Source organism: Anoplopoma fimbria, chromosome 10 (genome assembly GCF_027596085.1).
Source record: "Anoplopoma fimbria isolate UVic2021 breed Golden Eagle Sablefish chromosome 10, Afim_UVic_2022, whole genome shotgun sequence".
In the NCBI taxonomy this organism is placed as follows: domain Eukaryota; kingdom Metazoa; phylum Chordata; class Actinopteri; order Perciformes; family Anoplopomatidae; genus Anoplopoma; species Anoplopoma fimbria.
The window spans coordinates 19,776,980-19,802,647 of NC_072458.1; the positions used below are offsets into that span (position 1 = coordinate 19,776,980).

The window sequence follows — 25,668 nt, forward strand, 5'->3', positions numbered from 1 at the left end:
TTGAAGACAGGTGGACTGTATTTCCATTTCGCTCTAGGGAGAAGTTTGGCAAGGTAATTGCACAAAATGTTGGTTTGAATCTCGTTTATTGTTCTTCCCGCTGTCAAAGTGAACAGTGAAGACACCTTTGGGAGAGCTGTAATGTGCTTTCTGGATCACATCAAATATTGAGCAGCCTACACAATTAAAAATCCCAAATTAAATCTCCTCAATTGTCCTTAAGGCATTACTTATATGCATGAACATTTTTTGCTTATCATGAAACTGAAATTGCTCTTACAGCGGTTCCAGGAAGGCCATCCACTCCAGGCAATCCACTTTCACCTTTCTTTCCCTGAAAGACAACATTTAAATGTAATTAAAAACTAGATTAAAAGACATTCATTGAACAACATGAGCTGTTTCCAGGGAAAATACGACTGAAGACGCTGGGGGTCATGACCAATGTGTTTTCTTTTCCATTTTGGGAGGTTTTACAATGAAAGGGTTTTAAAAAACATAACATTTTTAAACCCTCCCATAGTTTCATTTTCTTTAGCCAATTCATGTATTTTTAAAACCCTACATTACTTTACTTAGAATCAGGCATTCTCCAACAGAGCTTGGCAGGAAAGACAGAGCTTTGAAACAACATCTGGACCTCAAAGCTGGTCCATAAAGAATACATGATAACGTTAGAGACAAATTCTAAGATGGTTATTTAGCTCGATGTGTAGTTAACGTGATGTTTAGCTTTTAAGCAGTTCTGCTCAACAAAGTCAAAAACACACAAACTATATTTGTTCAATATGAATTAATACTAGACTAACATATATTGATTTATTTTAATATATCAAAAAAAATCCACTGCTAAAGCTAACTTGTACAGTTGAAGAGTGAAGCAGTAACTTTCATATCAGTTTTTGACTCATTCGATCAGTTCGTGTGTTTCTGTTTGGTGAATACGGTAGCACTCAATGCACTGCAAATCAAGATAAAACATACAAACAGACAAAAACACAAGGAAATCTACAAAACATCTTCACCAATATGACAGCACATGCTCAGCATTTAGACAAAACGCTGCAAATACAGATAACTGATCAAATACAGGAACGCTCTCGAACCCGTTTCCAGGGGACATTAAAAAGTGACACACATGGATGGCAAACAATTTTTGTTGCCATGGCTTTTAGTTTATGAAGTTTTTCAAGTCGACAGTCAGTCAGCGGTGTTGAGGAATGAAATTTAATTTAGTTACTTTGTTTTGCTTTATTTGAACATTGTGATGTCATGTTTCGGAGAGTTTTGTAGCCATCTGCGCTACTAGTTGAGTTTTTCTATTTGCAGTGTTTTTTCTAAATGCTGCTCATGTTGTCAAATTGGTGAAGATGTGTATGTTGATTTCAATATAGAAAATATATAAATAATCAGAAATACAGTTGATGTTAATTTCCTTAAACTGTGTAATTCAAATGGACACCAAAGCTATATTAACAAATTCTGTCTGTGGGAGTTTTTCCACTTACATTCCCCTCACATTTCGCACACGGATGTCCACAGTAAAATCCCAGCAATTGCTCTTCAATCATTGTTTCTTTATAATGTGTTTTCGGTGCCGTCCTTCACATTCACATTCACATTCACATTCCAGCTCAGGCTGCCCTCAGCTGTCGTATCAGGATAGAGGTGAATATAAAGGCCTCAGCCGCAGTGACACACGCGACTGATGAGAGCTTTGCTGCACTGGAGGTGAAAGTGGCTCAATCTATACGAACTCAACCATACAGCCAACTCTATCAGTGCTGGCAGCAGTGGAGAGCACCCTATTATCGCAGCTCTCAGCCCACTTTAACCCCCACTCACACTCTCTCCCGGTGCATCTTCAGATGAGGTATACAAACCATAAATATGACAATAGGTCAAGCTCCTCTGTATACCATCTGTATTTTTCATTTATTTTACTTCAGGACTCACTTGGAAAGCATCCCATGGGGCTGTAAAAATGCTTCAGAGGGACCTCCGATGTTATTGCTAAATAAAAGCAGAGCTGCACGGAGGGAGATTTCCTTGATATCGTGGAATCTGAACCCAATGTGATTGCTTTATTCAAAAAGTGCATTCGGGAAGGAGAAAATGTCTTTCATTCAGGGCCAGAGGAGGTTTGTCTTGTCTCTGCTGCCCAGCTGAGCAGCTGCAAATGTTGATTCCAACATATTGCTAATGAGAAGTTAATTGCTCCCAGTGGAGCCGGGGAATGGAGGTCACTATCTTTGTTAATGTTTTGGAAGAACAAATCATGTAGAACCTCTGTGCCTGTTTTAATTATACACTACGGAGTGATGGGACCAACGAGGAGTGAGACAGTGGAAAATGAATATGAGAGAGACATGGGAATCGTTTTTGTAGATAATTCTACAAGCACTGATAACAGCTACAGTATCAGCTCTCATTAAAATGAGGAATAAATATCAGTTTTCTTCATTCTAAATAGATCCCATTGGAATATTATAAATGCAGTTATGGGAGCACAGTGTAAACTTCCAATTTCTGTAGATTAGAGTAATGAGAGCTTCCCTGGAGGCAAAATTATCTAATTTTAGTCTAAACTCAGTGGACTAAAGCAGGAAAAAGCACATAATCTTATATAATAAGATGCAATGCATGACAACATTTCCACACTTTTTTTGTCTCCTTATCACAGGATTATTGTTTTGTTAAACATTAAAAGGTCATTGTGTTACAAGAATCCGGTTTCTATTTTTCAAAATTACAAAGAAATTAATTTGTGATGCAAACCCGTCTCTTTTGAATTACATGTATATGCTATGCTTGTTTAATTATATTTAGATGGGAAACATTATTGCTCCAGGTGACAGTTCACATTCTGAGTCCTAGTTGTGGGTCAGTGTTGGCAACAAAGGCCTTTTGGTTCACCTGTCCACCTCAGTTCTATACACGCTTGGCACACAGGAGAAGTTTCAGTTGTTTGCAGTTTGCAACCTCACCACTAGGTACCGCCAAATCCTCCACAGCTTTAAGGTTATTGAAAGATTGGGCATACGATTACCTGTGAATAAAATTAACACATTGCATCTTGTGCTTCAGGTCTTTGTTGACTTTTTAAGAGTTACATCATACAAATATCCTTCTCTTACTAAATGTCTGTATATTCCAGACATTCATTAATATGGTTTTCTTGTTATCTTGGTAAACAAAACAAAAAACATAATCAAGATGTATTGTCCTTCTTTAAAAATGTATCTTGCCTTGGAATTTAGTAATTTAGTCTTCCATAAATGTAATTTTAGGAGACAAGGGTTGCATGAGCCTTTAGTGTGATCATAAAATAATAAAACAAAACATGATAATCATGTGATAATGCTGTATTTGGCCTTCCATAGAAAAAGCAACAGGTAAAGGAGGAGGAAGCTACTTTAAATTTAGGGTAGGGAACATTCTTGCGATTAATAGAGCCTCCTTGGCAGATCTGTCTGCTTCACAAGTATTTAGGACCGAGCCATGGTTGGTGTGAAGGCCTACCATCTGAGAAACTGGGTATGATTTGTATGCAGACTGAGTCACATCAACCAAAGTCCCTGAAGGAGTCTTGCAAAGTTTGTGGTTCAAGTTAATGGATCCGTCAAAGTTCAGATTTGCCGTAATTTGCTTAAATCGTGAATGCAAGGTGCATATATAAAGAGGAACAAGGACGGATTGTCCCTCTCGCTCCTTTTGTCCTTACATATAACTCAACCAATAAGCTTCATTTACCTCCGGAACAGTTTTGCTTCTGAGAAATAAAAATATGAACACAGTACTCTGAAGCCAGAAGCAAAAGAAATTAAGCAACACATGTGCAGGTATTTAACAACGATGTACTTTGTTGAGCATCTTCAGGTACAATATAGAGTCTAGGTCCTGAAGTGAGGAATAAATGTGGAGAAGAAATGTTCAGATAGTCTTACCCGCTGGCCGAACTCTCCAGGTTCCCCAGGTAGTCCCTGTAGACCCGGAGGACCCTGAGGAATAAAATAATAAGATACAGTTCATACAGCACAACTGGCATTTTCATAAACTGCTCAGCATCACATCTGAACAGGTGGCTTTTTTCACCAAAACAAAATACCAAATGCTAGAGAGCAGGAAAGAGGAAGTAATAAATCATGATCCTTACTTGAGGCCCCTGGGGGCCCTCGGCACCTGGAGGTCCAGGAGGCCCAGCATCTCCCTGAAACAGGTCAAAAACATTACACATATTACATGACATAACTTATACTGCTCTTTGAGATAACAGTTACAGTTTACACTGTTTTGTTATACATTTTCAGATAAGTAATTCTTTACAACGTGGTACACAACTGTATTATGATTATGTTCATAGTGGTTTATTTTGGGTTTTTTTGTGGAAGTCTTTTAATCTTTACATTCATGTTAATTATGATTAAAAAAAAGTTTTATCATTGAACAGTTACTCACCTTGTTACCCCGTAAGCCTTCTTTTTGAAACTGAAATTAAAAGACGAGATGATCAAAATCAATTTGTGTTATTTTTGAAATAGTCAAATCATTGACAGATTGATTTTGCTACCATGTGAAGAATTGAGGCCATGGACAGTATGACTGGCAACCCTTATTTCACACAAATGGTATTTTTGCACATTTGACAAAAAACCTTTGTGGCTTCATGGAGAAAAGATAATTGCTTCTTCTGTCAAAGTATTCCTCTTTTTGGAAAAATGTTTCTCTGTGCTTTATAGGGCTGCAACTAATGATTATTTTCTAAATCTAACCTGGTCGTTATTTTTTGATGAATCACTTTATCTATAAAATATCAGAAGATAGTTTAAAAAAAGAAAGAAAGAAAAATGGCACATCGCTTTTTCAGCAAAACGAGAAACATTCAAATTGGTTATTTTTTTCACCAAAAGTCCAAAAGCAAATCAATTTTGTTTACAATCATACATCCACTAAAGGCATCCTATTTAAGAAGCTGGGACCAGCAAATTTCTGTCATATTTGCTTGAAAATGACTAATAATTAAATTATTGATCCATTATCAAAATAACTGCCTTTCAATAAACTTATCAGTTAAACAACTAATTGTTTTAGCATCCTCTGTCTATCATTTGCTCCCTCTATATATGTGCTTACAGTTAAAGAACAAGGTCAGCGGGCCAATCTTGTCCACGATTACCTGGTTAGACTTCAGTAATAATCATGTGCTGTTTGTCTTTCTACCTCCATCACTCCATTATGTTCATCATCACTAGACAAGCCTGTAATTCTTTATCCTTTTGGTCTATTTTTGGTACTTACCACATCCCCAGGTAATCCGGGAAGGCCTCTCTCCCCCTGTGACGTAGTTCACACAACAAAGATGAAAACCCCATCATTAGAATCAAGAGACGTTCAGGATAAAGCACCTAGGGCAATATGGTAATGATACAGCAACAACCATAATTTATGAGATGACACAAGTGTACTTATTGTAGGCCTAAAGGAAAGTGAAACTTGTGGGTAAAGAGCCATGGGAATTTGCTGAGCATATGTGTGTATGCGTGCATCTGCGTGCACGCATATGGGTGTGGTGTAAGCATGTGTGCACCACTGGAAGATTCATCAAAGTCAGTAATTACAGACAGACAAATGAACTCTGCATTTCATTTTCTCAGACAAATGAGTGGGCACGGAGGAGACTGAGGAATGTCTGGAGAGCTCAGTACAGTAGCTTAAAAAACTGCCGATACCTCTTCAAAAATGATTTACATCAACACAGCTAAACAACATTGTGCTTACGACAGCATCCACCTTGAATTGTTTCTGATCTAGTGAACAGGTGTTTTTGCATATTACACATGAGTGGGAATATACCTTAATGCCTTTAAGTCCGCTAGGCCCCGATGCACCAACTAGTCCTCTCAAACCCTAATCAATTGTAGACAAAAGCTTAATTAATACAATTGTGACTGACCACATATGTATCAGGTTAATATCTTTGGTCTGTTTGTAACTGCAGGACCTTAAATAGAGGGTTACAACTTACATCCTTCCCAGGAACACCAGGTTTGCCAGGAAATCCATCGATACCTGATTCACCCTAAAAAGAAAGAGTAGAGGAAAGCATTTAGAAAGTATGTTGAATACAATATAAGAATTAAGAAATGATTCTGATTGTATCATATAAGTAAATGCCAGTTTTATGTGCTCCACTGATATTAAACAAGTGTTTTAAAGTGTCTATAAACACAGCAATGAAAACTTTGATATTTGCTAATCCAAACCCCCAATGCCTGTTAAGTATTTTTTTGAAAACTGTCAACTCAGGAAGTGATTTATGTTACATTTTGTTTACAAAAAGAACAAAACAAGCATAATCTCCATGTGCAGGGGCAGCTACCATGGCTGCACAGTTAAAGAGAAGAAACTAAAATGTCATCAACAGAAAATCCAACAAAAAAGACTTTTCAGTAGAGAAGTTAATGGAGCAGTGCATAAAAAAAACAAGACTTAAGAATTTACAGGCAATCAAGCAGCTCTGTTGGATGTAGACTGCACTCTCCTTTAAACATCCATAACAGCAGTGTTTTGATCTGAAAGCTAACAACAGTAAGCTTACATGCTCACAGTGACAATGTTTACATGTTAACTGCATATTTATGTGTTTACAATAGCAGTATAGTATTTGGACACATAGTAAACCAAATGATTGAACAAGGTGACCTTACAGGGTCACTGGAGTTGTTAGAGTTCATCCTAAGGTTGACATGAATGGCTTTACCAATTTTTTTTGATAATTTATCCATTAGATGTTGACATATTTCAATCAAAGCTACAAAAAAATGCTATATAAGGCATGTGTAGGCGACCAAAACGACCAGAATTGACTTCTATGAACTGAAAACAAACTCTGAAACGCTGTAAGACGAACACTCAGACTAACACCCACTCAGACAATGCCACAACAGCAACCTGTCAATCACAAGGTAGCCACACCCTACAGCATGCCCTGCTGTATTGTCTATTTTACTCTAAATACAACCATAATTTAGTAAATGAACATCATGCAGAAATGAAGAAGACTTCAAACTAACGACTGAGACCATAAACTCACTTACTGAGGTATAAATAAAGTGAGAAGTTGGGACATTTTCTCATAGACTTCTACATGACAAGACTTCTTTTTGCAACTAAATGTAGTCGCCCCCTGATGGCCAGAAGAGACAATGCAAGTTTAAAGGCACTTTCGCATCGCCTTCACTTTTCAGCAAACATTGCCCTAAACCACCTATTCCCTTAATCGCTTTACGATTTAAGTACTTTTCCAGTTTTCACCTACAGGAAATTGCTTACTGACTGACTGGCTGGCTGACAGACAGCTCTAAACCTGTCATTAGCATGTTTGAATGGAGCTTCCGTATGACTAAAACCTGCTGCACATCCTCATGCCATATGGCGAAGTAATCAGTGTCATAATTCCATGTTTACTGCTTTCTACAGGCCCCTTGTTAAAGTGGGTTAAATTTAAATTCAAGTTGACATCTCCGCATGATACAAAAGACAAACAACTGATTCTCATATCTTTCTACTCAATCTGTTACTTGGAGCCTAATATCACTAGAACGGTGATCATAAAAACATCTAGACAACTTGACTTCAGTTGGAGACAGATTGTGATGCTGGGAAAGAAGCTTTCACCGATTTATTAGATGTCCGACTTGCATTCTAACATCATTGTGATGGCGGAAGGAGGGAGGTGTTAGAAGCTCGGAGGAAACGTCAGACATCAACAAAGCTTCAGTGGTCCTGAATGAGCTGCAGTAGAGCCAAACGCCCCCACAGGATCCCAGACAGGAAGTGTGCAAAGTCAATTAAGGAAGCCAACATCTGTTTGCATGATCACGCCCCTCAGTTCTCTGTTCCTCTGAGAAGATTTGCCTCTCTCAGAAGTTAACCCTGTGGTCAGGATTTTTGAAGTTTGAACTCTATTCTGTACAGGTTCAATCTAACATACATTGTTCAAATCCTGGGACATGCTGGGAAAACATGGACGGGGAATGTAAATGTAACCCTGACTTGTCTCTCTGCTTATATTACTTAAGTCACATTTGATTTATTTATATCAAACAACTGCAGAATTACTTACCTTGGATCCCGTAGTCCCCTTTTCACCTTTTACACCTGATTCACCCTACAGCAAAACACAGCGACATTATAACATGCTATATATTATCAACATAACTCATAAAAAGTGTATTTTATCATTTAAAATATCAGGTCTTAAGTAATCGCTTGGCGAATTCCATTCAGATCATACTCACATTGACACCTTTTGGTCCTGGGGAGCCAGCAGTTCCTTCATCCCCTTGAATTCCCTAAAATAAATGAAGCAACATTTTATTAGTGAGTTGAGTTATTTGGACTTGGCACTCTTTCTAAAAGTGTTGCAGTGACATACTTTAGGCCAACTGCAGGAATGCTGAGTCAGAGGTGAATCAATGTAAGAAATGTAACTGACCAACTAGAAACCTGAACCTCCCCCCAAAAGAAACAGCAGTTGTCAGTGGCACCCCTCCTCATTGGAGAACCTTGAACTTTGACCTCTGACCTCACTTTCTGTCTTTGTTTCTCATGCAAAGAAAGAAAGAAGTGTTTCTTCTGATATCCATTTCTAAGGTATCTTTCTTTTCGAACAATGATGTTTTACTAAATAAAAGGTATACTTTTAGAGAATGTTTTTCTATCTATATGCCACACTACAGTAAGAATACCTTTTGGTTTGGCTGAAATTTGAAGCTATAATAGTGAGTGGAACCGATTTGAAGACTTACCGACTAATACTAAAAACTTCTGTCTCCTTGCTTTTAATCAGGTCTACCAGAATTGACAGAGACTACATGATTCAATGAATCACTACATTGTCAGCTTCATTTTGAAAGTGCATGACTTCAGGGGGAACAAAGATGCTATTTCTGTCTAATTAGGCCTCTCTACAGTTCTTATCAGTTAAATTATGTGATGTGAATAATGTATTCAATATGCCGTCTTGAAGAGCGACATTTTGAAATGTCAGAGGAAAAAGGACAGGTGTAAATAATAAAATTAACGATGGCTCACTGTCACACTGTAATGGTTCACTGGGAAACCTGAATAGAACTGAGCCATCAATAATGTTATTGATAGCGCCTGTGCTGCTGTGAAATGGGCCTATTATACTGTAAAACGCTGTAGGTCAGCGGTCTTCCAAGTTCTGCCTGATGGCAAAAACACTTTGTTTTCACTGCTCAACATAAAAGATTTATTGTCACTATTATTGTTCTTTTAAAATATGTGGGAGCAGAACAACTTTAAATATCAGCCTGGTATATTGTTACCTTATACAGTTGTGATGGCTAAAGAGGTAGCAATTGCTAGCTTACACATCTAGCGTATTAAGCAAATATTAGCATGTATATTTGGTGTTGCCCCATGATGAATTTATGTCTAATAGTCACTTTAACGTTTGGTCTTCACAAACTCCTGAGAAGAATATCACTTGCTAACTTAATGTTTGTCAAGCTAGCATTGCTAACTTCAGCGGTTTGTGCAGTAGTCAGCGTACAGAGCTCATCAGAGACTCAATGACTGAGACAGATGCTTGAAAAACGTTGAACCATACAGTAGCCTACATGAACCATAAAAAAAAAAAAGAAAAGTGGTCCCTTGACTGACTTTAGCAGTTAGAGAATACAAAAAAAACAGTTTTGATAAAACCACACCCAACAAAAAATTGGAAAAACATATCACATAAAGCCTACTGCAGATTAGACACCATATTTGGAAATCAGATATGCTTCTATTAGAGTGTTCACCTCATAAATACACATAAATATATTTCTGTTGATGGTAGCATTTAACTAATTGAGTATTCCCTGTGTTGTATCAAAAGGGGCAATCATTCTCTCCAGGCTCGGGTCGAGCAGCCCGTCACGGTCCATCGGCCCAACCTGAGCCAGCATCCTGCTTCCTCCCCCCTCCTGGCTCATTCCCCAGCTGCTGTTTCATCCAAGGGAAAGTCAACCAAACTGCCCCCTTTTACAGAGGAAATCGATAACGGGCTGAGAGGTAATTGTCCAGAAAAATGAATGTACGCCCACTAAACAGAACAAGTGCATCTCTGAGACCAGTGCCAATAACAGAATGACTAAAGCTATCCTCTTTTTTTATCCCCCTGCATCAACATCACGATGAGCCAAATGCATGTGCAGTGGCTTGTGAATTAATTAAAAAAAATGGGAAGACCACAGACACACACCTTTGGTCCAGCTGGACCCTGAAGCCCTAGATCACCAGCAAGTCCAGCTGCGCCCTATTAACAGAAAAAACACACAGATGAAAACACACATATTTGCATTAGTGTTGCAAAACCCTGACTGATATATCAAAACATTTATGACTTACTTTGTCTCCTTTGTCTCCAGATAAGCCATCGATTCCTGGCACACCACCAAGTCCCTGTCAGATGATGGGAAACACAAAATGAATACCAGAAATGCATGTGAACTTTTTATATTCGACACAAAAAGAAAAATCCGCCACATGTCCAGGTTCTCAAGAGCCACACCTTCTCTCCTTTTTGTCCAGGAGCACCTGTCAACCCTATCCTGCCTGTATCACCCTGTGAACAGAAGGCAAGTATTTACTTTGACTGTTCTGTCATACATGAGCATGCAGGATGGCCGGTTACACAGGAGACGATGGCGTGCTGTCAGAAAATCAACCTGGTAGCGTCACAGAACGGGGTTTAGTACATGATGGTCGGAGGGTTAATGTAGAACAAATGTTAGAGAGGAGGAATTAATGGATTTGATTATTTGAACAGTAATACATACATTTGGACAGAAAGACAGACGTTATTATCACACAGAACACAAAATGTTACACACGTCAAGATACACAAAAACACATAGAAGCTTTTGAATAAATGTTTGAGAGCCAGAATATGCTAACAGCTGTCATCACCTTCACCAAGACCCACTATGGTCTGGTCACACGTCCAACTAAGGACTCAAGGAACAATGGCTTTAAATTGGCTTCACAGTGTTGCACTTTTGGTTTGAACACTGATGTCATAACCTATGCCAAGGAATCCCGTGGAATTCGAAAGCCGGACTGAGTGAAAAGTAATAGCAGTTAAATTACACAGTACCACGAGGTCTTGCCCACCGCAAGACTTCCCCCCCTGCTTCATAAACCACTTTACAAGTCACAGAAGGTCGCCCTTTAATTATTTCAGGAGCTTATATCATTTTAACGCACGTCATTTCATTCATGGCAGAGATTAGGAGAAAGGCCCCCGCTCCGCTGCGCCCTATAACGAAGAAGACACTATCTACAACAACACTGCTACACAGGGAATTGCCCGTTCTTGTCGGCTAAAGATGCAATTAGAAGCAATCAAAGCCGCATGATTTCACTTTCACCCTATGCGACTCGACGACCGACATAGCCCGCTTTTAACCACAGCTTGGAGTCAGCTTACGTCATGTTTTCGCATCAGCTTCGGCAAAGTTTGGGGACAACAGATTGCAGCTTTTTCTGGGAGCAAAGTGAAGACTCATAGAGAAAGTAAGAAATAGGAAAGCAACAGGGATGCACTGGATTAAACTTTGAGTTAATGCAGTTTTATAAAACCAGCAGGGTTTCAAGGAGCAAGAACAACAAGATGAAAATCTATTTATCACTAAATTAGTCTGTCTGACTATTTTACTGAAGTTAAAATAAGAAGAGCTCCTACTGTTTTTTTAAACACTGTACATATACCTATATTATTCAAAAGAATTACAGATGCATTTTTACAACTATCGCAACCAAAGTAAATGACACAACTGAGAAGAGCACGTCTTGTCTTCCAGACCTCTTGGGGACATTTTAAGTGTCCCTATCTGGACAGCTCGAATGATGCATGCCGAGGATTTTGTCTCAAGGAATAAATTATACTGTGAGACTCCCAGCTGGCAGTGCCAGGCTGCACAGAGGCTGTGATTTAAACGGATTGGGTGGGCATCTGCGTAGGCCTGCCCTCTCTGCTACACATCCTCTGTGGTAACCTGTCCTCTAATTCTGACAATCACAGCTGTTTGAGCATTTTCCTAGCCACTCCCTGACAAAAAAAGAGGTAAAGTAATATATATATAATAATATATATATATATATATATATATATATAGAATACCAAATGAAAATAAAAAGTAAATGAAAGACAGGAAAAAAGAAAGATTAGGGAGAAATTAGAAAATTGTGTCCAAGATGTACATGCATATAAAATATGCACGGAGACAAACATGCAGCATCAGGAAAAGCAGGTGTACTTACCTTCTCACCTCTGTCACCTTTGACAGAGATTACTTTGCCCTGCAAATAATTTATCGATAAAGATCAATTATTCTCGAGGCAGGAAGAAAAAGCAGATGAGATAATAGCTGGAAGGCATGCAACCTGAAATTAATTAAATGTGTATCATAGTATATCTACAGAAACTCATAACAACATTGAACAACGATGTGCTGAAAATCAATCAATTAGCCATTATCTCTCCATTAAAAGGAAAATCACGCTTGTAAATGTGCACACTTTAAGTTTTCATACAGTTTCTGCTTTTTCTCCCTTGATTCCTGGAGCTCCGATGGCGCCCTTAAGGCCTGTTTCACCCTAAAAACGTAAGTTCACAAAATAAACAAACAACTCTGTGATAAAAAACTGTTAGCTTTTGTTACACACAAACTAATACTTAAAAGTAATTGTAGATGACCTTTGCACCCTTAGGACCTGCAACACCGGTCGCACCGATCTCTCCCTGTGAGAAATAAAGATACACAAATCTTTCTAAAGCCATTTAAGAAAGGATTCCACCTCATCTGTGAAAACAATAGACAGGGTTTACCTTATCTCCTGCACGGCAGGAACAGTTCACTTGAGGGCCTCTTTGTTGCTCCACAGTAGAAGTTGTTGGAGTGGGGATTTCCACAGGGGGGGCCTCCGTAACAACTTTCTTAGGGCACTGAAATTATAATTTATGTCAAAGGTAATAGTCAAACCAAAAAAAGAAAAGAAAAAATGGTGTCAGGACTATGTTATGAGCATTAAACCACTCTGGATTGAAAAAAAGTCGCTTTTAGGTGATGTAACTCAACTTCTCGTGGCCACTTTGGAAGTCTCAGTGTATCTAAGTAGCTGATTACTCTTTAAAGTTAAAAAGCTCAAAATTTGGAAAATGTACCAACTCACTTTCTTGCCGAGGTTTAAATGAGAAGATCAATACCAATCTCAGCATGTCTATGCTTCAAGTACGCTTAGTTTGGCATAGTTGGCCACTATGTGAAATTGTCTTCAAAGCCTTATGCTCCTCTTGGGGGCTTGATTTAGCATTAATCTTATTTTACTGTAGTCATTAGATTAGCTCAACCTTATAGCTGGAAACAGTGAAACACAACAGTAGTGGTAGTATTCCTTTGCTGTACAAAATGAGCCTGGTTGTATGTCAGCTACAGAAGGTAACAAAGCCAGAAACAGACAATTCATGTTAACCTATCCGTTTGTTTTCAAGCATAAAAATCTAAGTTCTTTAAATTAGAAACTAGCTTGACATAAAGACAAGGCTGTGTTAAACCTGTAGTTAGACACAAATCTACTTTTATACACTGCCTAAAATACTCACAGGTCCGTTGGGAATATCACAACAAGTTTCCAGCTCTGCATGCTTGGAATCACAGTAAATCATCATCCTTTGGAGGTCAAACTGCGTGGATACGGACACAATTAATAAACATATCAATGTGGAGGATATTGGGAAATATGAAAAATATTACAACCTCTCATAATGCTTCATTTCACTACAGGAGTGTGGTAAACAAGTCCACATGCTGTGCAAAGACTCACATCAATTGGCACACTGTCATACAGCCTCTTCCCAATCACTGTCTTCCCCTGGATATCGATGTCCTCCCTGTCTTCGATGGGCAGAGTCTGGATGTGTTTGCAGTCCAGGTACAGAGACACGGACTTGGCCTCCACGCGGAGGGCAATCTTGTGCCAGTTGCGGTCAAACAGGTTGTCAACGTCAGGGTTCTTGAACACGGCTCTGACAGCGTCTTTTGTCAGGCCGACAGCGTTGTACTCCACCCCCTTGTTCTCACCGTCCAGACGGATGGACACCTGACAAGACAGAGGCAGGAAAATGTTAACGACAGGAGCTGAGAGATACAGGCAGACAAGTTCAGTGATGGAATATCCACTAAGGACATCAACTCAAGTAGTGCTATTATAACAATTTAGAGGTACTTGAACTTTACTTCAATATTTCCATTTTCTGCGACTTTGTACCTTTAATACAAACAAATACATTATGATGATTATATGTATTATTATATCTTAAGATAAAGCCTTAGTGATTCAAAAGCTAAGCAGCAGCATATTAAATATATAAAATTAGCCCTGAATTTACCAGATGCAATATTGAAGAAATGTACACATTCATTCTTCAATAATTAGAATCCCTTTGTAATATCTTTCTGCATAATAAGTACTTTAACTTTTGGTTCTTTAAGTATGTTTTGATGCTAATACTACTAAATGTTAATACTAAATTTGAACGCAGGACAAAAAAAAAAATATATTTTCTGTAAAAGTTAATGATAAAACTGGTGTAATCCACAACACTTATTAATGTTTCTTGCTTTAACAAGAACAATATAGTAATAGTATAACAATCTGACATTCCATTTGAAAATTATGATCAGGAGTGTAGAATGAATTGCATCCGGCTTTACAGAAGTAAATATGATATTCTCATGTTTTAAGGTCAATATTTTAAGAAGAATCTTAAAAGTCCGTGAGCTGAGCCTATTCTTAGTTGAACTTGTGATTGCCTAAATCCAGCCACACACGCAGTTATAGTCACATTTACTACTATTTACATTCGGCTGACCCACCTGTGGGATTCCATATTTGTCAAAAACCTGCCAGAGGTACCAATCTTCACGTCTTGAGGTTTTCCTGAATTTAAAAGTCGTCACAAAAGCGTATTCATCTGGCAACCCTTGAGGAAACACATCCCTGCAGAAGAAAAAGCAAGTGGTTATTGCTAACATAAACTTTATTTACTCAGACACAGAGTTACAGTTTAGACTTTATTGCAGAAACTCATAATGAAACAGTGTCTATGTTTCACCTAGTAACCACATTGTCTATATATACACTATTCCTTCTCTCCTAAGCAGAGTGACGTTGCATTATTCTTTTTAAGAACAAAATATTTCTATACAATTTTATATTTTCAATAATGATACAATTTCATGACTTCGAAAGTGATTAATTAACATTATTTTGTATTATTTGGTTATTTTCGGTTGGGGCCAGACAGTTCAATTTCTACCCTCGTGTTCCCTGACAGGTTTCTCGGTCCATCACGTTTAATTACATATTCACAAATAGTTAGAAGACAATGTAAAGCGTATTTTTTTGCAGAATAACATGGTGGTCACTTACTCTGTTTGCTGTACAATGGGCATGGTGCCAAGGCGAACGTAAGAACTTTGGCCTTCATCACTGCTGGTTCCCAGAATATTTTTCACGTTGAAATACTCCATCAGGTCGAACCCTGCAGCAACACAGTAAAATACCCCAGTTGGACTCAAGAACGTCTCTCACACACAAATTAATGAGTACACAGGGCTTTTAAGTCTTGAGGTTGACTTATGGCTTTGTCAGATTTCTTGGGTACTGGGGTTTAACTGGGTCAGTCCCACCACACCCTGCTGCCACTGTATTTGGGACTATTATGGAGGAAGATTAAAAATCAATGAACAAGTGGAAAATAGAGCCATTTGTTGGCAATTCAACATCTGTCTGATTTGTTGCCAGAGGAAAAAAACTAGCCACCATCGCTGTTAAGGTTGGCGTATGAGTCTTGAGTGTGTGTGTGTGCACGTGTGTGTATGATGCCCTGCAGCGTGTGATTTGAAGTGGTGTGACCACAGGTCATATTTAGGTGGTTTGGAAAGGACACTCCCTTGTACAACAAACAAGCGTTGTAGCTATGGCAATGCCAGCAGGACGAGAGCTTGTACAGCACTAATGGTGCCAGTTTGTCCAGCAGATCTCACTGAAAGCTGGTGGTTATGTTGTTGTGCGTTGAGCTCTTCTGAAAGCAGACTGTGCCATTAGTGAGCAGACAGGATGAGGACAGCCTCAACATATCCCTGCATGGCCTCAGCGATGAAACAAAAATCATTGAGATGTAAGGTTTCCGTTGGGAATATTAACACCAGTGCACTAATCTTGCAAAGAGGAAACGGCTACATTACGGTGGTAATGTGAGAGTCTGGCAGAAGCTTAGAGGAGGTCATTGGAAATAGACTTGAAACAGGTGGTAAGTCACACAGGCTGCCGCTGTGCCATTAGCAACAGAGTAAAAAATAACTGTAAAAACAAGAGCCATCATTACAGACCGAATAACTGAGGGGGTAAGTCATCCGTCACAACTACTCCGTCTCTCAGTACGGTGTCTCAGATGCCCTGTTAGGGAGAACAGATTACTACGGACTCACCACAGGAGGGAGAGTTTCTGCTGGTTCGTACATGAACAAAACCTATTTTGGGGGGGGTAATTTCTCATACACCTCCATTCAGTTTAGGGGCCATTGAATTCACCTGCATCTCTAACAGCTTCCACCTCTGGTCAGTGGGTGGTGCTGTCTCTGCATAGTCTTAAATGCACCACAACCTGTTTTTCTAAAACAGGATAAATGGTGAATTTTGTCTTTACATTTTTGTATCTTGTCACTTGTTCAATAAAACTGCAGTTAGTTTTATTTCTATTGCATGTTCTTTTATGTTATTAGCAGCATTATCACCAGTTTGAAGACTAAATCTATAATCTCACTAAAGAGAACTAGCATAATCTGAAAGTGTCAGACCGGTGTTCTCTAATGGTACCTGTGTAGTCTTTAGGTTTTTTAAAGTCGTCCTATGTTAAAAAACCAAAGGACACACTTATAATTAAAAAAAAAAAACACATCTTAAGCTAAATACTTTGCAGCTACGAACGAAAGGCCATCGAAATCTGCTGATAAAAACCTTGTGTGAAAGGGCTTGGGCTTATTTTTTTAAAAACAGAGTAGATTACATTTTCTATTATGACCAATGGTGTAATTTAGCAAGTGAAAACGTCGAGAGACTTGAGCCTTGGTGATGCTATATTAAAAGGATGTTTTGCTGCTTATCAGTTCTTGCTGAAGGGTTTGCTGGAGGAAGCCGTGCAGCTGTGAGCCTCGACTCTCTTTGTCACCATGCTTGCGTCGTGCACATTCGCTCACCGCGCCGTTTCTGTGGCTGTTTAGAGGCCATCTGAGCACAGAGCTGTAATTTGGACTGGCAGCGGATAGCATATAATCAACCCCCAAAAAAGTTATTTTGGACGGCCAAAAAAACGACCAATGGGGTTGATCTGCGGCAAAAGCCAGATGAGTTCACCGACTGGGAAAAGGCGAACTCATACACACAGCATTCTTTTTGATCGGAGCAGATGGCAACGGTTGTGCAGAAGATAGTGAGCGCATGAGCCGCAAAGACGCAGTGCAGCCTCTTGTGTGTGCTCAGTACCCTGAGGGGTCAGACTAGACAGCCCATGATAAACACAAGTCTGACTCAAACCGCAGGTCTCTTGGCTGTCAAATCGTAATCAGCAGCGAAATAGTCTTGACATTTCTCACAGAGAGTTACACACTCTCTGCACCCGAGAAGAGGACATTTGTTGGGTAATTATAAGTGGGAGCCTACAGCTGCTGGTCGTAACGATGAACACCGTTTGTCTTGTACTTCTCTCTATGTGGAGAAAATCCTAACTTTACTCAGTTTGACAGTGTATGTCTTCCAGTGAGGCCACAGTTACAGACTCACAGCACTTTGGGAAAACCCCGGACATCTTTGTCATGTCAGGGAGCTTCAGACCCCAGACCGCCGTTTGATAACAGCGGTCAAGGCCCAGTGCAGGTTTGGGCTCTGAGATGGGATTATGACACAACTGTCTGTGCTATACTGGACCCAGAGAAAATCAATAACCGCTCTTATACTTTGTCTCACTGTTCCAACATCCAAAATAAAATGAAAACTATATTTTTGCTGGGGACCTGCTGTGGCCTCTTCGTGTTCTCCAGGTGGTTCTTTGTCAGAACCATTATGATCCAATTCTAAAGTTACACCATGATAGAAACTAAGGATATAAAGTGATTATAGTAGCTCTAAGACAGCCCAATTTAATTTGTGGTGCTGCTAGCTAAATGTAAAGGAAATATAAATCAGTGTTGTGTGCAGTATATTTATGGTAGCTATTGGTTATAAGAAAATATTTCCTCATATCATTTTCCCGTGGAGCAAGACTTGGATCGGAAAGACAAACAAAACACAGCCCGGATGATTTTTTTCCAGTTAGAGTGCTGACAGCATATCGGACAAAGTGGTACATCTGTCTAAGGAAAATACATAATTAGCATAATTAGTACTTGCCCAATAACGATCATCTGATAAAATGCCAAATCACACATTATTAGCTAAAAAAGTGACTTTTTTTTTGAGAATGTGAATGTATCAATTTATGATTTCAGACTTGAAGCCTTCTACCACTGGGGGCAACACTGAGTCAGCTTCAAAGCTGAAAAGCAACTAAGTGATCTACTTGTTATAAACTTGAGCATTCCCATCATACCCGCCTTGATACTTTATACCACTTTACTATACTTTAGAAAATATTGTACTTTTTAAGCCCTAACTCCATATGTTTTAAACATCCAATAATACCGCATTTTGGATGTATAATAAAGCAAAACTTTGACACAATACAATACAAAGACGATTCACTATCTTGCCAAATTCTGTTTTATTTTTGTTTTTGGCTCATCTGTTGGTACAGCAGGTTTATAGCAGAATAAAAACACTACACAGATGTCCGTCTGTCTGTGGATTATTTTTTATGTCTAAATGAATTTCCTCCAGAGCTCTTGTTTCCCCCCCTCGAAATGAATACATTCCTGTTAGATAAATTAGAAAATACAAAGTAGGCCCTAGGACTGAATGTGCTTGTTTTAGTTTTCAGCCATGTGATGGGCAGCTGACTTGTCTGTTCTCATCATATGTATGCTGTTCTCATCCAGAACATGCTTGGATAGGATCCAACCCCCAACAACCCTAAAAACGATTAGTGGATCTTTTGATTTTTCAATAACACTACCTTACATTAAGAGACACAAATAACAGGACACTGGTACAAAAGAGTCCGTCAGCAAAATGTCAGTAATTTGCTATGAAAAACCCCATTTCCGTTTTCATAGATCATCATGTGAATGCCAGACCAATTTGTTGAGATTTAAACTTTCTAAAAACAAAGCTTTCACCTCTCTTTCCATGAAGTCCAAACAGTCATGCCAGTGCATCTGTTTTTTCTCTCAGCGTGATGGATGTGGGTGGGAGACGCAGACAGGAACTCAGATCCCCCAAAAGACACTCTTATAACAACATCCGACCTTTCTGGTTAAACACTATGCGAGAGTTCTCAGAAACCTTTAACACAGCAGCTTATATGAAATCCAAACGTTAAATGGCGGAAGACTAGTAATACGCTTAACTAGTTCTACAGGTGAGCTTGAAAATCACAGCTGCATTTTAAGGAACAAGGTGTGTTTGCAAGTTTTTCCTCCTAAAAAGGAATAGTTTGACATTTTTGGAAGTATGCTTATTAGCTTTCTTGCTGAAAGTTAGAGGATCATGTTTGCATAATTACCATAATACTTCCACCAAAAGCCAATCAGCTTAGCATAAAGACTGGATGCAGGGGGAGACAACTTGCTACTATGTTTTTAAACTTTTGATTGATTTTGAAACTTGATTTTTCAGTTTTAAAAAACACAATATTTGTGTGTTAATTACTCATCTTTTCTCAGCAAGAAAGCGAAAGGCTTAATTTCCAAAATGGGACTTTGGGACCAACTTTTGGGTATGATTGAATAGGCAGTTCAAGCAAGTTTAAAGGGTCAACATATTGATTTTCATATAATATGAAAATGGATGGAAGTCAATGGCTGCTGTGGACTGTAGACAAAATACATCTGAAACACAGTAGCATTGGTCTGCAAGATGATAAGTGTGGATGAAGTGTGAGAAATGCGTGTAAATTCAAGTCTGCCTGCATTTCGTTTTTGCAAGTATATTGAGTTTTTAAAATGGCAGCGTAAAACAAGACAGAAAATATACGTTGCAGTAAAGTAGTACTTTTCAAGTCATGAATAAAACCAATTTGTTTACCAATCAGATAGAATTAGAGTCTAAATCTTTGCATAAAAAAAAAAGTTTCTCCTCATGTAACAAAGCTAAATGTGGCAGTGTAGGAAATGCTTTGAAAAACAATGGGCTGTCTTTGTGGTGGACAAGTATAGCCAACGCTGCATGTCGCCGTAATGAAAGCAGTAGTTTGCACATACCTGGAACCTCTTCAAGACCATAACTGGTGCTGTTGGGCTTAAACCGATCAGGTTGAACCTTCATGTTTGGACACAAGACATCTGAGGAGAGAGGACAATAGTTCAGTTGGACAAGCTGTAAATCAGGATACCATGATCTTCTGGGAGCACAGGTTAAGCAAAGTCACTTTTATTGTTAGCCATCCTGTTGGAAATGAAATCACGTGTTATTGTTTTATGATCATTCTGAAACTTTATGAGGGGTCGGATGAAAAAGGTGTGAATTGTTGGATTGTTTTAGGAAATGGTGATCTCATTGTAACACAGCATCTGGGCTGATATGTGATCTGAAGAGCACGAATGCAGACGGACTGCCCTTCGTCTCTCCTGTCTGAAGCCTGGGGAGTAGAGTGTGTGGCTCTACAAGAAGCATGAGGCATCTCCATAGGCCCAGGGAGCAGTAACAGTTTTAGATTTCCACACACACATACATATATTTCAGCCATGGTGATGACAGTGAGAAAGGCAACACCATCAGTTTACGCTTTTATTGGCAGAAGGGGTATTTTCTATTTGTGTCAAGATGCCAGCTTAACTGCTAACGAGCGCATATGTGGATCCTATTTAGTTTATTAAATGTAAACATTGGAGAGTTTGACATTTTAATAGGGTTTGCTCACCTTAATTACACAAAAACAACAAACATTTTGTCACTTGCAGTTGGTGAGTCGTGGTTGCTGCTGTAATTTTAGAGGAGTTAGCGGCATGGCTGTAGGGATGCGAGTGTCAATTTGTGGGTTCACCACTTTGGTACAGATGGAAATTTCTCAACAACTATTGGAGGGATTGGCATGAAATTTGGTACAGACAACCATATCTCCCTCAGGATACATTTTAATAACTGCTTTTCATCTAGCACCATAATCAGGTTGGTTTCACTATGTCCGATTATTTGTTTTATCACCAAATACCTGAAAAACAAATGGCATTCCATCATCCTGAGCTGTACTTTATGTTTAATGCTACTAGCAAACTGCTAGCATGCGTACACACCAAATTTGGAAGGTGAACAGTGTAAACATTATATCTGCAACGTCATCGTGTAAGCATTGTCATTGGGAGGAAGTTAGCATGCATGTTTTTAGCATTCAGCTCAATGCATTCCTGTGCCTTCAGAGCTTCTAGCATGGCCATTAATGTTTGGTCATGATTGAAGGCATTGTTTCAATGTAAAGCACAATGTGAGATCAATAAACTACATTTCTATTAACTCAATTGCATTCGAGTGTAGTGAGAAATCTGGATAAATAAAACCTAAACTACCTGCATGTCTGCGTACCATAAGAGGAAAGTAAGAATCATGTTTTTTGCCAACCATTTACAGCTGGATCAGTTAAGGCTCTTGTTTTATAATACATTCCATTCATCAATCTAAATTAAATAACAGGACAAATCCTGTCCCCGCTAATGAATTGGTGTATTTGCACAAATGAAAGACAATCTCATCAGCGTGTTTGAAAATAACTTTGATCTGCTCCCCCGCATTAATTTTACGACTGACAAGTTGAATTTGAATAGAACCTCCTCACCCATCCCGCATGGGAGGATACATTGTCACAATGTTGATTAGGTATGACAGCAGGATCCTGTCACCAGTTTGTAATCAATCTGTTCAGAGAAACGTCTCATTAAACCTAATGTCAGCCCAACAATTTGTCTGTGTCGTGACTGTCGGCCCTAAATATTATCTGTGGGCGAAAATATCACAGTGAGACACACTCCAACTTCCCTAAAAGATCGAGTATCTGTCAAACATCTAACATTAAACCCTGCAATTTTCTTAAATCACAGCTATAAAAATCCTCCTGTCGGGGTGGCCTTTAACCTTTGCGGTGTTCTTTATTAGCACAGCTCTGTTGACTTGGCTTGTTTTTCTGTTCCATGCAAATTCAAGACCATGTCTAATAGGCTAATCCAAGAAGCTAATAAGTAATTCTACAAGTGGTGTTATTTCCATCTCGCATAATTTATTGCAAATGTTAGCTGTAGTTTGTCCTTCTTTGTGTGTTTGTCTTCAGTTTGCTTTGCAGTGAAATTAAAGAAGCATTATTTTTCTTCTGCTTTTGAGTCGTTTTAAAGTGATAATTGAAGATCTCAGAAAAGATACTCGTTTTTTATTGTTTATAAAGCCAGCAAGTTTACCAAAAATTACCGTTCTGTGAATGAATGGAAGTGCGTCACTCTTTTTTAAAGACGGTGTTGTTGCACAACCGTCCGACTAGGCATGCTACAGCTGAGCTACTCCCTGCACTCGTGGCCCTGGAGCTATAATTTAGAAATCCGTCTATGAGTTTAAATGGAAGCAATGTCAAACCTGCCTTTGGAAATGGATGTCTCAGACAGATTCATAGTATAAGCAAAAGCTGGTGCATTACACACCTAACAACCACCATTTTCTTTTGCAGCCAGGATCTGATCCATTTTTTATTCCTACTATTACCCATGCTACCTGTCATCATTATGGCTGCGGAATTTATTAAACACACTGCAGGCGTTGGGCAGGAGCTTTGATAATAGAGTTCTCTGTCCCTGGGGTCATTTAAGGTCAAGTGTGTGATCCAATGCTTGGTAAGGGAGGCCACACATGCTTTAATGAATCAGTGCAGAACATAAGAACGTAAAGTCCATTTTTAAACCTATGGATTAAAAGGTGAAAACATTCAACATGGACATTTGAGTGGCTGCACTGGAACCACTTGAAACATTAGAGCTATAATTTTCTGGATGAAAATAACTTGCATTGCTCGCTAAGCCAGTTGTGCTGACCACTGATATACTTAGAGACTCACTTGTGGTGATTTTAGAGATTACAGAAAGAAAACATTTGAACTTTCAGTAAATTTAGCCCTTGGTTAGTTCTACAGAGCTCTAACGTTGCATGCACAGCGTGTTTTATAATATAAAACCTTCATTATTAGTTGACAGATTGCAAATCAATGGAGTCAAGGAGCAAAGTCAAAGGTCGTTGGCTTTGAAATGAGTAGCCTGCTGGCCTTTGCACCAGTATCACTCAAGATGATATTCCCTTTTTAAAAAATAAAGGCGTTTCAGAGTCTGAATCAACACTTCATTTGGAAGAATCTCTACTTTTGCCTTGTCAAACTTGACGATTTAGAGCCAGATTAAAGTGAGAGTTGTGAGTTTGTCTTTGCTCATCTGCGAGCTAAACAATGCAATCATGTCTTTTCCGTTTTTGTATTTACCGTTTGTGGCTAGGACTTATGGCAGCCTTTTCTTTCCTGTCTGGCTAATTTTAGGCAGGAATTTAAGTGTTGGAGTGCAAAGCATCCATCTTCTCCGTGAAAAAAATTCATGCAAGGATGTTTCTCCACTTCTCTTCACAGCTGCCAGTCAACATAAAACTCTGTTTTTAAGCTTATCTTAGCTAATTCATTTAGCCATGTAAGATACTTTCTAAGCATGTATGCCTGTGTTGAAAGATTCTCTTAGCAACCTAGTGGAAAAACCAATGAGGTTAGTTTAAGAAAGGCTTCCAGTGCTAAACACCTCTGCACCAAATAGGCAGCTAACCCACAGAAATGTCTTGGTTAGAAAACTGTCATCTACAAGCCAATGTTTGCAACAGCGCCCTCACACGCCTCGTATTCCGTGAAGAAGCTATGATAACACTGTATGCATGTGCCGCAGCTCCTTGTGGTTAGGGGTGGGGTTGTGTGGTTAGGGTCTTTCCTTTCCATGTAGTGCTTATAGGTTAAAATAAGATTCAAATTTCATTAAGTGCACGTTCAGGGTGAGGCAGGCTCTTCAAAGTGAGGCTTCAAACAGAAGCCATGTGGCATGCAGTGCGAGTGATGTGTTGGCACTGGGCCCGATGGCTGACTTACTCTCGCACAGCCTCCTCCTCAGCCTTCCTCTGATCTTGTCAATGGCATTGAAGTCCGTCACATGGAAGACGTGGGCATTCTTTGGCTCGGCCGCGATCTCCTCCAGCTCCACCTTCAGCGCCTCCCCGATGCCCACAGCAAACATCCTGATGCCAGCTTTGGCAGCGGCCTTAGAGGGCTCCAGAACATAATCCTGGCTTCGGCCATCTGTGAGAAGGATGGCCACCCTCTGAATGCCTCTGGCTGTGGGCCTGGCTCCGCTCCGCTCCGTGAAGATGTTGGCGGTGGTGTAGCTGATAGCATCCCCAGTCATTGTATTCCCCCCCAGGTAGCGTATGTTGCTGGCAGCTCGTTTCACTTCCTCCAGGGTCCTGTGTCTACCCAGGGTGAACTCGATGGTGGGTCTGTCACTGTAGCGAACCACGGCTACTCTTGTCTTGTCTGGTGCCACATCGAACGACTCGACAATGTTGGCCACCCACTGCCTGATTTTCTCAAAATTCTCCTTTCCAACACTGGAAGATGTATCCAGGATAAATGCTAAGTCATAGTGGACATTTTTACATCCTGCCATAAGAAAATAGAGGAGGATTTAGTCACATATAGTCAACATGAGCCCTTTATATTTGAATAATCAATCTTATTGTCTTACCTGCTCTCTGAGCTTCCACTCCCTCGCCGGAAAGAGTCAAGGCCAGGATGACTAAGAGCAAGGTGATCCTAAATCCCAGTCTTAACTCCATCTTGGACTTGGTTTAGGTGTGTTTGGTTTATCTTCTTACCACCATCAAGCTGTTCAGTCTGTGGAAAGGTCAGTGGAAACATCAACAATTCAGGTACTAAAGTTTTTCTTTTTTCAGACCTTTCAGATATTTTTAAAATCTAAATCCTGTTTGCCAGGCTGTCCCTTGGCAATGAGGATTTGTGATCATTTCTCTCCAACAGTGAAACCAAAGTGGGTGAAGTACTTCCTGTAGCGTAGGGAGATTGCTGGGGGAAAAAAGAGGCCTTCTACAACGGCTGCTGCTACATCTCTATATTGAGAATGAACTGGTTGAAAGCGGATTTCAGATTGAATTTGGCACTTTATATGTATGAAACTGCCACTCTAACAAGAAAAAAATATATCTATCTCATCCCCCCTATTGTCCGGTATTTCTATTGTCCCTTGTTCCAATTTCTTTTTGGTATAGAGGCTTGCAAAATATGTTCTCACTTCTCAAGACATGATAATTGAAGCTGAAAGACTGAAACACATATCCCTCTACAGCAGCAAGTGAATGCTCCATCCAGAG

At 39.4% G+C, this 25,668-nt stretch overlaps 1 protein-coding gene across 1 annotated transcript in view; it reads right to left on the minus strand.

Moving 5' to 3' along the window:
• LOC129097251 (collagen alpha-1(XXII) chain-like) overlaps positions 1-25,147 on the minus strand; it is a 47,573-nt gene extending 22,426 nt beyond the window's left edge. Inside the window, 20 exon segments of the mRNA XM_054606048.1 lie at positions 281-334; positions 3,948-4,001; positions 4,157-4,210; positions 4,459-4,488; positions 5,299-5,334; positions 5,854-5,907; positions 6,026-6,079; positions 8,126-8,170; positions 8,301-8,354; positions 10,274-10,327; positions 10,420-10,473; positions 10,583-10,636; positions 12,902-13,018; positions 13,676-13,756; positions 13,897-14,172; positions 14,949-15,072; positions 15,505-15,616; positions 20,490-20,570; positions 24,374-24,940; positions 25,026-25,147. Coding sequence (XP_054462023.1) covers positions 281-334; positions 3,948-4,001; positions 4,157-4,210; positions 4,459-4,488; positions 5,299-5,334; positions 5,854-5,907; positions 6,026-6,079; positions 8,126-8,170; positions 8,301-8,354; positions 10,274-10,327; positions 10,420-10,473; positions 10,583-10,636; positions 12,902-13,018; positions 13,676-13,756; positions 13,897-14,172; positions 14,949-15,072; positions 15,505-15,616; positions 20,490-20,570; positions 24,374-24,940; positions 25,026-25,116 — 2,046 coding nt within the window. The 5' untranslated portion in view covers positions 25,117-25,147.
• Positions 25,148-25,668: the final 521 nt, after the last annotated feature.